The 13,766-nt window shown below is 39.3% G+C and overlaps 1 protein-coding gene across 1 annotated transcript in view; it reads left to right on the top strand.

Moving 5' to 3' along the window:
- The window catches only part of FRAS1 (Fraser extracellular matrix complex subunit 1), a 471,835-nt gene that overhangs the window by 303,566 nt on the left and 154,503 nt on the right, over window positions 1–13,766 (top strand). The window contains exons 28-29 of the mRNA XM_055297229.2: window positions 3,550–3,634; window positions 6,858–7,184. Coding sequence (XP_055153204.2) covers window positions 3,550–3,634; window positions 6,858–7,184 — 412 coding nt within the window. The remainder of the gene's footprint in view (window positions 1–3,549; window positions 3,635–6,857; window positions 7,185–13,766) is intronic.

Raw genomic sequence — 13,766 nt, 5'->3', positions numbered from 1 at the left:
TTTTTAAGCCTGATCCAGTTTTCCCCTGATGCTTAGCACACTTCTGGCTGCCTTCCCCACCCCAGCTGACATATGCTTCAGGAATGCAATTGAATGTTAACACCAACCCAAACAAATATAGCTATATAATTAGCAGGGTAAATCTACTCCACAGAAGTCAGAGAGTGCCCCCCAAAGATTAGCCTCTTGGATTATCCTTCATCCTGCCCTGCTTCATTAGTGCAGATAATTCAGCATAGACTCTATGTATAAACAAGGAGTTGAAACCCGTGGAACAGTGACAAGGACACAGTGAGGATTTTCCACAGTCAACACTAACCTTGAGGGTTGGTTGGTTTTGAGGTTTGGGCTGGCTGATAGGTGAGGAGAAAAGTAGATGGCACTTTCTCTATTGTAATTCAGAGGTGATGATGCCAGTGACCTTGGAAGATCATATTATAGGAATAAGAACTACTGGCATTTATGGAGTGCTAACTTTGAGCCAGGCATCATGTTAGGCACTTTACATGAACTATGTATCTCATGTTGCTAGTCTATAGATAAGGAAACTGAGGCCTTGAGAGTATAGGTTATCTTGCCCAAGACCTCTCAACACGTGTGTGCAGAGCTGAGACTCCAAGCCAAGACTGATTCCACAACCCATGCCTTTAGCCACAGTGATTTCTGCCTCCCTAATATACTAGGAACAATCGGCATGCTTCCATCCTCAAAGGACGAAAGGTCACTTCATAGAGAAGTATTGCTACAGAGATGGAGCTTAAAACTCTGGTGTTTGATGCCATAGACTCTTCAAATTCCTACTCTATATTCTGCATTCATTTTTACTATAAGTATTATTTGAGACAGAATCTCACTCTGTCACCCAGGCTGGAGTACAGTGGCATGATCTTGACTCACTGCAACCTCTGCCTCCCGGGTTCAAGTGATTCTTGTGCCTCAGCCTCCTGAGTAGCTAGGACTACAGGCACACACCACCATGCCCAGCTAATTTTTGTATTTTTAGAAGAGACAGAGTTTCACTATATTCGCCAAGCTGGTCTCGAACTGCTGACCTCAAGTGATCTGCCTGCCTTGGCCTCCCAAAGTGCTGCAATTACATGCGTGAGCTGCAACACTCGGCCTATTCTTAAGTATTCCTATCACACAGACACAGAAACACAGAGCTATACAACTCTATAGTAGTCACTTTTCTTGCAGTCACTTATGAAAAGCGTAAAGTTTCATAGACAACCAAGGTCAACCCTCTTGTCTATTTAACATCTTTAACCTCTCATCACCTATTTTTTTGTGGAATCATAGCTTCGTACCCCTAAATGGGACAAAGAATGGCAGTTTAGGAAATCCTCACAGTAGTCTTTTTGGGGTACCCATTTTAATACTGGATTTTCTTTATCCAACAAAAGAAAGAATGAGAGGTATAGTAAAAATTCAACAAAAGAAAGAATGAGAAGAATAATAAAATGAGGTTGGTAGAAACCCATGGAAAATAAGATTATTAAAGTCTCTGAAAAATGCAAAACAAAAGGGCAACCTGCCACAGCAGTTTGTGTTTTGTTTTGTTTTTAACCATGAAGACACTGACAATGATTCTTTAGGATTGGATTCCTTTGGGATTAGAATGCTTCTGTGGAGTAAAAGACAACTTATAAGTGTAGTTGCCATCACTGGGATAAAGTGGCATTGCTGATATACTGAACACTGTCATTGGAACCTCAGTGCCACCAAAAAACACTTACCCCTATTTGATAGGAAGTACCACCCTTTCTTTGTTGAGGGGTAGTACTCTCATCAGTTAATAAAATAAGGCATTATTTAATAAAATAAATTTTTTTAAATGATAAATTATTTTATTTATAATGCTGTATTTTATTAATTGATGGAAGTACCACCCCTGAACAAAGAAGGAGTGGTACTTTCAATCAAATAACAGTCATATACTGAACACTGTTATTGGAACCTGAGTGCCACCAAAAATCATTTTTAAAAAACTGTTTTTGTCTTCCCTTCTCTTCTGTCCTGGAAGACAGTCCATCAGTTACATTCTCTTGAAGCCTGAGGTGGTGGTGGAGAGGGACAGGACTTAAATGGGACAGAAAATCAAGGGAAGATAGAAGAGAAGAGGAGAATCATTTTTTAAAAAGCAATCAGGTTTATTGGGGTATAATTTGCATTCAATAAAATCCCCCATTTTGAAGTGTATTGTTCTATAAATATTAACAGCTGTATACAGTTTTGCAGTCTTGTGACCACAACCATAGTCAATATGTAAAATAGTTCCATTACCCCAAAAGTCTCCTTTTTGTAGTTGCTCCTTTACCCCCAGTCACTGGTGACCACTGATCCATTTTTACTGCTATAGTTTTGTGCTTTTTAAAATGTTAGGTGAATGGAATCAAACAATATGTAGCCTTTTGTTTCTGTCTTTTGCCATAATGCTTTTGAGATCCACCCACATTCTTTCATGTATAAATAGTAGTTCCAAGAATAACTTCTAAAGAACTTTTAAAACAATGGTCCCTTTAATAGACTAGAATTCAAAAATCCCCATAATGGTAGTCCTATGTCTTACCAGCCAGCAGCGAGTTCTGTGCTTGGTTTGGCGTTGAAGGTGGGTAAGTCTTATCTTCCCTTCTAGCAGTCTCTGAAGCTGCTTGAACAACGGCTTATTTTATTATTAACTGGGACGCTTTGGTTGCAAGTAATGGAAGTAAACTTGAACTAGATTAGCAAAAATGTAAGGCTTGTTATAACATTGCAGGGGTGGCTCAGATCTCAAAGGCACCAAGGGCAATTGTGCTCCAGGACAGTCTGGAAGCAAGGACTGGGAAGGGGAAGCAGGAATCAACTCTTCTGTCATCCCTGTGTCTCTTTGCTTATAGGCTTCATTCACTTCTCTCTTACACACAGGCTTGTTCTACATAATAGACTCTGGTTGTCCTGTAGTCAGATGCTGAGACTGACTGCTGGCTCTCGGGCCAGTTGCAAATCGCCAGGGAAGAATCAGCCATCCTTCCCTAGTCTGTCCACAATGGCTATGAGTAGGCTGGTGGGGAGTCAGGGGAGATGAACAGCCATGTAATACAGACGTTGCAAACATTGTTACTAGGGGCCCACTCACATGAATTGGGCAGGAGTTAGGAAGAGCATTTGTTGGGAAGAAGGAATCATGGAGAACTGGTCAGAGGCTGTAAAAGATTCCTTTTAACTCTTCAATTTAACCATTAGCCTACAATATATTACTAATCTGCCTTGGCCTGACAACTAATTTTTCAGCTTTTCTTTATTCAGTTTAGAAAGATAGGTAACAAAATGGTTACATAAGTATTATTATTGTTATAAGGAGATTTAAGAACACAGTATTTTTACCTGAATCTTACTATGCTCATCTTTATCTGATAGTTTTTCTTTATAGTATGAGTATGACATTACTGCAGCGGTTTGATCCAAATTCTTACCTACACATAACCTGAAAATGTTTTTAAGCCTTTTCTGTCTAAAGTCTAATGTAATGATTGTATTTTCTTATTCCTTTCTTTGGGACTTCTTTAGGAAAGGTTACTTTTTCCTGAAAATTAGTGACCAGCAGTTCTTCTCTGAGCCACAGCTGATCAACATACAAGCATTTTCAACACAGGTAATAAAAATGGCCACGTAATTCATAATTTTACATGCCTACTAGTTCTCAAGCACGAAATCCAGGTTTCCTGCAGATTTAATGAAAATGATTGCATTAAATTAATCTAGTCTTGGTTTCCTCTTGAGATGCCACTGGAGTAATTTTTAGGACTTCTGGGTAATAACAACAGCAGCAACCAAAATTACTAATACTTCTCTAGTACTTAGTGTTATAGTCTAAGTGTTTCACGTAAGTAACTCAGTTAATCCTTATGCCAATATTATGAGGTATCATTGTCTCCAATTTACAGACAAGGAAACAAAGTCACAAGAACGCAACATAACATGTCTATGGTAATATAGCTAATAAATAGGGAGTCGATGTTTGTGCCCAGTAAATCTGGCTACAGAGGCAGTGTTCTTAACCGTTATATTATGACGCCTAACCTTACTATACTAAATCTGCTAGCAGCCCTTCCAAATAGTTGGCAGGGTGCAGTGGCTCATGCCTATAATCTCAGCACTTTGAGAGGCTGAGGCAGATGGATTGCTTGGGCCCAGGAGTTTGAGGCCATTCTGGGCAACATGGTGAAACCCCGTCTATACTGAAACAAACAAAAAAATACAAAAAATAATCTGGGCCCGGTGATGCATTCCTATAGTCCCAGCTACATGGGGAGCCAAGGTGGGAGGATCACCTGAGCTCAGGGAGGTTGAGGCTGCAATGAATGACGATCATGCCACCGTGCTCCAGCCTGAGCAACACAGTGAGACCCTGTCTCAAAAAAAAAAAAAAAAAAAAAAAAAAAGACTGTCTTTATTTTTAGGTAAAGGAGTTTGTTTTATCTTTCTCTAGTAGGTGGAATTTGCAGCAGTTAGAGAATATTATTAAGGATCTACTTAAATGAAGTTCTAGTGTGCCAGTATGGCCATCAACAAAACACAGATATAAGGAAGTCATGGTAGATGCTATAAGCTCAGTGTGATGGCCCTTCAAACTCACCTCTCAGCATTTATCTCCGTCAAGTTTACTTATGGGTCCAGAATACATATAGTTGTGGCTGTTCTAGGAACTGGGCTTGAGGGATTGAAGAGCCAAAATGTGCGAAGAATAGGGAAATAGGTATATTCATATGTTATGAAAAGCAAGAGAGTGGAATATTCTCCTGGGGAACCAAGTCTAGCTAAATATCCAGATCTCAGTATCATGTTATTCATGATTCAAGGAAGGACACTAGACAATTGTTTTTCATCTGATGTTTTTATATCTTTGGTCCAAAAATGAAAGGATCGTGGATAACAACATAGACTTGAAACAGCAGTGGCTGCAAAATTGTATTAATAGCCCAGTTCACCTCTTCTTGATGGTATTATCACATCAGGAATAAATTGGAGTTTAATGATTTGAAAATGATCCCAAGTTAATTTGATCTCATGGGTGAGCAAAATATATAGATTTTGTTTTAATTAAAGCTAAAACAGGCTGGGTTCAGTGGCTTATGCCTGTAATCCCAGCAATTTGGGAGGCTGAAATGCATGGATCACCCGAGGTCAGGAGTTCGAGACCAGCCTGGCAAACATGGTGAAACTGCGTCTCTACTGAAAATACAAAAATTAGCCGAGTGTGGTGGTGGACACCTGTAATCCCAGCTACTCGGGAGGCTGAGGCAGGAGACTCGCTTGAACCTGGGAGGCAGAGGTTGCAGTGAGCTGAGATCGTGCCACTGCACTCCAGCCTGGGCAACAGAGTGAGACTCTGTCTAAAAAAAAAAGCTAAACAGGTGATCTCTGTAAATTTAGGACAGAGGGCTACATCCAGTCTTACAACTTACTGGTTTAGATGTTTCTCAGTCCTTACACTCAGAAACTTTGTTTCGTTCTTTTTGTTTGGGCTAATAAAGTTACTCCAGTGAAAGGCCAAAAGTAGATATTGCCAAGTCTTCCTAATCTGGTGAGTTCCCATGGTTCCCCAAGTGTTGCTTGTGTGTTTTTCCACAATTAAGTGAGTAAATAAGGAGAACATTTAATTTTATTTATTATATGAGAAACTTTTATCATTTTAAGTCTTTAAAATGGAATTTTAGAAAATAATTTTAACTTATTTTCATTCCTTTAAATTTCTGCGACATTGCAATATGCTCTTGAGCCTCTCTGAGATTTTCTCATGCAAGTTAATTTGGTCTTTTCCATTTGTGGATTTTGACATCATCTTTGACTTTTCCTCTTTCAGAATAGGAGGGGTCACTCTTTCCCATGTATAGAATCACAGCTGTAGAATTCTCACTTGAGAATTCTAAAAACTAACTATCATCTAATTTCCCACTATGTAACTATTATAATGATGTACTAGACATTCCTTTAACAGAGATTGTAATTTCCAGGAGGCCAGGAGGGTGCTAGGGTAGTTTTAAAAGAAAGCCATTTGGATTAAAGAAAGCAGTGCGTTGAGAAAAGTCCTAGATGGTTCTAGTTCAAATGATATGTTTTTAAAAACTGAAATAATATTTTCTTTGGCTTCTGGCCTCAATTTTTTTGAGTGAGTTTTTTTTTCTGTTGTGGTTCGTTAGCTTTTGTCTTTATGAAAGAACATTTTATCTGCTTCCTCAAGTTGGTGGGAGGTAACCTGACAATCTTAGGAAAAAGATATTAAATTTTACTATAATATATTAGCCTTGTCACATGAATTAGCCAGGTGGTTGCCTTACTCACCTAGACCATAATCTTGGCAGGCTTTATAACCTGAGTTGGGGTGGGGCTCTGTCAAGATTTGGATGAGAAGACTGAAGAAAATTACTGGGAGGGACTAGAAACAGCACGAGCTCACAATGAAAAAGCAGCCTCCTCTGAGTCAGTATACCACAACATGGCCTGGAGTGAAGTGTGTCCTCCCAAAGGCAAGTTCAAAAATTTCATACCTCTTATTAGTCTCTCTTGGGATATAATGTAAGTCAGGATAGCAGAGAAATTAGAGATTTAGAAGCTATCAGCTCTCACCAGTTGTCTCTCAAGTCTTGAAGAGGCTTGATAAACCTCTAGAACCCAGAAGTATGAAGTAACCTTAGTTGTTGAGTTACTATGACTGACCACACCTCTGATGAATGCGTTCACCATGGAACAGTTTGGTGCTTTGCTAGAACACTTAGAGGTTCTCGAAAAGCATAGGAATAACAATCAGGTGTCTAGTCCACTGGATTGTCCTGTCTTTCCCTATTAACTGACTCTTCTTCCCTTCAACTCCACAGGCCCCCTATGTGCTGAGAAATGAGGTTCTCCACATTAGCAGAGGAGAGAGGGCAACCATCACCACCCAGCTGCTTGACATCCGAGATGATGACAACCCACAGGATGTGGTCGTTGAAGTAATTGATCCTCCTCTTCATGGCCAATTGCTTCAAACACTTCAGTCCCCAGCAGCCCCTATCTATCAATTCCAGCTGGATGAACTCTCTAGAGGCCTTCTCCACTATGCTCATGATGGTTCAGACAGCACATCCGATGTTGCAGTCTTGCAGGCCAATGATGGACACTCCTTCCGTAATATACTGTTCCAAGTGAAGACCGTGCCTCAGGTAGGTGCCATTCCTAGAGTTACAGTTTCCTTGCACCTAGATGTGAACTTCTACTGTTTATATGATTTTATGATACTCACAAAGTTAAGATATGGGTAATCATTCATTTATTCAGATATAACCTATTATATAGAGGGCACTATATATCTTGTTAGGAGCACCCTTCATCTGAAAGATCTGTCCCCATGTTCTCTACAAATTGGGACACTTTTGAACCTTTTTTGTGGAGGTACTGCCATAAGAATGTGTTATTATCCACTAATCCTTTTGTCTCCTGCCTGAGCATAACCATAAGAATCAAGATATTCCTCTTTTTATCTGCCCCTCAAAAACAGCTCATGAGGTCGGGTGTGGTGGCTCATGCCTGTAATCCCAGCACTTTGGGAGGCCGAGACAGGTGGATCACGAGGTCAGGAGATCAAAACCATCCTGGCTAACACAGTGAAACCCCGTCCCTACTAAAAATATAAAAAATTAGCTGGACGTGGTGGTGGGCACCTGTAGTCCCAGCTACTCGGGAAGCTGAGGCAGGAGAATGGTGTGAACCCAGAAGGTGGAGCTTGCAGTGAGCCGAGATTGTGCCACTGCACTCCAGCCTGGGTGACAGAGAGAGACTCTGTCTCAAAAAAAAAAAAAAGAAAACATAGTCATATAATCTGAATGAATCAAAAAAGATGAGTTCATCCATTCTGTTAGCTCAGCTAAAGTAGGATGAGCAAACTCTTTTGGTAATCCTAGGGATCTTTGCCCTAGGGAATAGGAGCCAATAAAGAGCATTGGGCCAGGTGCAGTGGCTCAGGCCTGTAATCTCAGCACTTTGGGAGGTTGAGGTAAGGGGATCACTTGAGCTCAGGAGTTTGAGACCAGCCTGAACAACATAGAGAAATCTTGTCTCTACTAAAGTTTTTTTTTTTTTTTTAAAGTAGCCAGGTGTGATGGCATGCACCTCTAGTCTCAGCTACTCAGGAGGCTGAGGTGCGAGGATCATTTTAACCCAGAAGTTCGAGGTTGCAGTGAGCTGTGATCACACTACTGCACTCCAGCATGGATGACAGAGCAACGCCCTATCTCTAAATAAATAAATAAATAAATAGATAGATAGATAAATAAATAAATAACATTTTTGCTCAGCCTGAGTCATTGGCATGCCACCTTTTTATGTTTTCGCCATATCCACAAGCACCTGTACTATTACTTAATATTTTTCATTGTATCAACTTACTTTTTATTGTAGCCTCATCCTAATAAATAATACTTATGAAATCATGGGCTTAATGTAGAATTATACTTTTTTCTAAAATATGAAAATTAATACATAAACCATTCTATGACATTTTGTCCATATACTACTGAAAATGTTCTTGGATACTGCAAATGAGATGGCTTTCACACTTTAGAAAATACTGGGCTGAGCCATTGCTAGACCAAAGGGACCCGAAAAACATTTTCAAAACTAGATGATATTTCACTGGATGCCCTTTTCTCAGTTGCATCAAGAATGGCTCTTTCTCATGGTAGTAGATTGGGAAACATAATTCTTTTTTTTAATTTTATTATTATACTTTAAGTTTTAGGGTACACGCGCACAGTGTGCAGGTCTGTTACATATGTATACATGTGCCATGTTGGTGTGCTGCACCCACCAACTCGTCATTTAGCATTAGGTATATCTCCTCATGCTATCCCTTCCCCCTCCCCCACCCCACAAGAGTACCCGGTGTGTGATGGGGAAACATAATTCTTAAACAACCTTTTATTTCAAATATCACTGCCTACTGAGGTGTCATTAATAGAGAGAGACTGATTTGTTGAGGACAGTTTAAAACCACTTGTCACTTTCTCATCAGTGATCACTCAAAATTTGCGATTGATCCGATTGATCCTCATGAAGGTGAACAGCTGAATCTAATATGATCTGCTAGGTAATTTCTCAGTTTCCTGTCTCGTTATTTGCAGGTGCTGAAAGCAGTGAAGGTGGCATAAGAGAGATGGGAGCGAGTGAAAGCTGATGATGAGATGGTGTTGGCAGATAGCCACCTTACAGCTCATCCTAATTATCACTCTTGCGATGGCCCTGGGAGATGAGGTTTAGTTCTGGACAGATGAAGTCTAGACAGAGAGAAGTTTTTGTTTCTTCCTTCTTGGTTTCTTTCCAAAGGTTGTTAGAGGATTTCAGTGCCACCCTAGCAGCTGCCTTTCCTATTGTGGCTTCCATCTCCATGTTTGGAGCTCAGTTCTGTGTGTTGCACAACCATTTTGTGTGGAATGGCCCAAGTTGGAAGGGCATTTCTAGGGTTTTAGCTGCTTTGACTACCAGAACAAAACCAAGAAAAATGGAAATTTAATTTATAAATAAAGCACAAGGCACAGAGTTTTGGAATCTTTGTGACTTGTAAGTCATGTAGGTATTTTCTGTGTCTGTCTGTGATACCTGAAAAGTGAATTTAAGTTGTGCTCTGGGCCCCTTTTCATCCCTCTCTCCTATATTGCTGTGATTACCTGCCCATGGATTGGAATAATGAAACCCATGACCAGGGCCTCAGCATCAGGATGTACTAATAATACATTTGACTGCAATATTGACAATATTATACAAATGTGTACTATTTTTCCTTTTAGGAATTCAAAATATTTTTTCCTTATATCTCTTTTACTGATCTTTACAATGTCTTGGGGAAGAAGGTTAGAGCAGAGGCTATGGGACCTTAATTTTTCTAATGGAAATTCTATTATGGGTGGAAGTTTTTTGTTTTGTTTTTGATATTAGACACTAAAGCTTGATGGGAATTATTCCATTTGATCTTCACGATCACTCTGTGATGTTTGTACAGGTATTATCTCTAATTTTCCAAAAGAGGAAACTGAAGCACAAAGAGGTTGAAAAACATTCATTTTCATAAAGGTACTTAGTGCTGGAGCTATGATTTCATCTCAAGTGTGTCTGCCTCCTACATTTAACCATGAGACTCTTTTCATTCTAGCTAGTATTTTTCAGTGTGTTGGTCATATATATTCTTATCCCCTTGATGGATAGAATAAAGACAGTAATTTAGTCATTTTCTCAATGTTCTACCCAAGCTGGGCCCCAAGCCTTCTGTAATCTTTCCTCTGAACTCACTGCATCTTGTTACAAGTGAGAGTATTTATAATCATTAAGTCTTCTGGGCCCAAGAAGAAAATAATGCCTCAACTCTTATGGCTTCTTGTAGATGCATTGTCAGACATGACTGATTCATTCTAACAGCCATTAGTGAAGATGGGCATGTAAGTTCTTACCCTGTGGCTACCTAGTTATTAAACCTGGAGTGAGCTGATAGTTTAAATGGAATGGCCAAGTGGCTTGTGTTTAATTCCTAGTGAATGAATGTACGAATTAATCCTAATATCATTCAACAGAAAACACAACCTGTCAAGGTGACTAGGGAGGGATAGAAAAAGGAAGCTCTGTGTGAACAGGGACTATTCCAGTCTTACTCCCCTGAGCAGAGCACGTTGTAGGAGTTCAGTACATTTTTTTTTTTTTTGGATGGATGCAATGGCTTGAGTGAGGCTGGTGCCTGTGTTCCTGCCTTCCAATTCATCTCTTGCATCAGATGAGAAGCCCTTGAGGCACTTCTGTGATAGCCCACCTGGGAATGGGTAGAGGAGCTGTCAGTTCAACCCTTGTTTTCCAAGTTCTACATCACTTCCCCCAAACTTAAGTTTTTATCTTTGGCCTGATAGTGAATAAACTTGACTGCCACCTCCAGCCTTATACTGAGTTGCTGAGGAGAAAATATAACCAGGACTGATGTTGAAACATGTTCTGTTGGGGGAAGGAGGCAAAAGAATTAAAACAGATTAAAAAGTAATAAAGAATGCGTTGCTGAACAGGCTTTCATTAATTGGGGGGATTACTAAACCCAAGCCTGCTGCAGATATGATTCTAAAGCAATTTGACATTTAATAAGGGCTAAAATGTGGACAGGGGAAAGTCGTACTTACTGGTGGGCTTCCGTCTACTGCTGGGGTTTCAAGGAATTGTCTGTCATTAATTAAGATACCTCTGGAGATCATGCCTTTTTTTTCCACTCTGGCAATACATCTGATGATCTTTCCGAACTTCTTTGTTATTCTTTGAGCAGTATTTTCTGCAACTGGGTAATGCTTTAATGTCAAAAGTCCCCAAGTGTCATGCTAGGAACTGGATGGAAAATTCTATTGCTGAGAGTCCTCTCTGGCTGTTTATTTGTGGTAAGGCCTGTGTACAGATAAATAGCCCTGTGGTGTTTTCCCTCAATTTCATTAATGCCTACCTCTCATTGTTTGTCTTTCAGGGACACAGTTGGTTTGATAATCGTGACATTTATGAGAATTACAAATATCAATGGCATAAAAATGTCTATTTCTTATAAGTAAGAGCCTATATCATAAATAACTAAATTCTTGCCATATATGAGGGTTTCACCTTTTGGGGGGGTTTGATTAGCTTGTTCAATTCAGTGTCTCATAAGGTGCATAATCAGAAAATGTTTCCTTAAATATACATATACTGGTTGAAATCTACATGGAACAAAGGTTCTATATTCCTGACCTGAAAGCAAGCTTCTGGGGCTCATACACACGTTGACAAACACAGAAACAGTCCAATTATCTTTCCCGCTTTCTTTATGCTGGTAAATCTCACCACACCACCCCACATGATCTTTTCCACAGTGTCCTATGAGATTAAATTTTAATGGCTATGATATAAATGAGCTCTTGCAAATTAAGGTATATTTTTACAGAACAAGTAAAATTATAAGGTCACTGTTTGGTTCAACGTTAGTCATTTTCTATTTAGTGAGGTTTAAAACTTTTATCTTGAATATTTTGGCCTGGGGTTAGAGTACATTATCATTTCAGCTAACGTTTCTTCATTTATGACTCAACCTTTAATTTTGGGGGGAAGTTTTTTTTTTTTTTTTTTTTTTTTTTTTTTTTTTTTGAGACGGAGTCTTGCTCTGTCACCCAGGCTGGAGTGCAGTGGCGCAATCTCGGCTCACTGCAAGCTCCGCCTCCCGGGTTCACGCCATTCTCCTGCCTCAGCCTCTCCGAGTAGCTGGGACTACAGGCGCCCGCCACCACGCCCGGCTAATTTTTTTGTATTTTTAGTAGAGACGGGGTTTCACCGTGGTCTCGAACTCCTGACCTCGTGATCTGCCCGCCTCGGCCTCCCGAAGTGCTGGGATTACAGGCGTGAGCCACCGCGCCCAGCTTGGGGGGAAGTTTTCATTGTGTTTGTGAGATTTTTTTTCTCCAAAAGATGGAGGCTTATGACATTATTTCTAGTTTGTAACGTTAATATTTTTATTTGTAATATGATATGGAATGGCTAAGCTTTATTACCATTTCTGCATGCCTATTGTTCTATGAAATGAATTAGAAGAACTATTTAATTTAAAGCACTGTTTTAATCATGCCCCCAGTTTTACTTTTTGGGATTTTATTGCCTGCTAATGTGGTCCTCTGGAGGATCTATAAAACATTACTGGGCAGATTATTCAGTTGGTAATATAACTAATTTCTTGAACTGGCAGGGATATATACATTATGTACAGAAAAAAACATATGAGGAGATAAAAAAATTCAGAATGTCAGAACCATTGGGGAAATTAGGTTAAAATTTGGCTTTTTGGACACCTTAAATGTAGAAAAGATGATATATACCCTTCTATCCATCTCTTCTTGAATCTTCCCTGGACCCTCTCCAAAAGAAAACAATAAGAAACAAACATGTTCATCATGATGAGTGGGAAGATTCATGCTTCTTCCTTTTTTTTTTTTTTTAAAAACCCTACTTTATTGAGGAATGATCGACATGTAAAAAGCTCTACATATTTAATGTATACAACTTGAGTTTGAGGATAACTATATAGACATGGAAGCATCACCACTATCCAGGTCTTTGACATATTCCTAACCTCATAGTTTTCTCCTGCCTTGTTTACTAATTTTATGTATTTATTTACTTATTTTTTGTGGTAACATAAGCTCTACTATCTTAGCACATTTTAAATATACTATATGGTATTGATAGTCATAGGCACTATGCTATATAGTAGGTCTTCAGGACTTACTTATCCTTTGTGTATCTACTGCAGGTTTTTCTTCGTAATTACCATAGGGGTTACATAAAATATCTTATAATAGTCTATTTTAACTGAAACTTTGTATGTTTTGACCATCCATCTCCCCATTTCCCCTTTCTCCCAGCCCCTTGCAACTGCCATTCTACTATCTGCTTTTATGAGTTTGGCTATTTCAGATTCCACATATAAGCAAGATCATGTAGTTACTGTCTTTCTGTGTCTGGCTTATTTTGCCTGGCATAATGTCTTCCAGTTTCTTCCATATTGTTGCAAATAGCAGGATTTCCTTCACTTTTAAGGCTGAATAATATTCCACTATATATTCATTTATCCATTGATTGACACTTAGGTCGATCCTGTATCTTGTCTATTGTGAATAATACTACAATGAATGTGGAAGTGCATATATCTCTTCAACATACTGATTTCATTTACTTTGGATGTATATCCAGAGGTGTGATTGCAGATCATA

Source organism: Symphalangus syndactylus, chromosome 10 (genome assembly GCF_028878055.3).
Source record: "Symphalangus syndactylus isolate Jambi chromosome 10, NHGRI_mSymSyn1-v2.1_pri, whole genome shotgun sequence".
Classification (NCBI taxonomy): domain Eukaryota; kingdom Metazoa; phylum Chordata; class Mammalia; order Primates; family Hylobatidae; genus Symphalangus; species Symphalangus syndactylus.
Note: the sequence above shows the minus strand (reverse complement) of the source record. Positions and strands in the feature narration are given on the sequence as shown.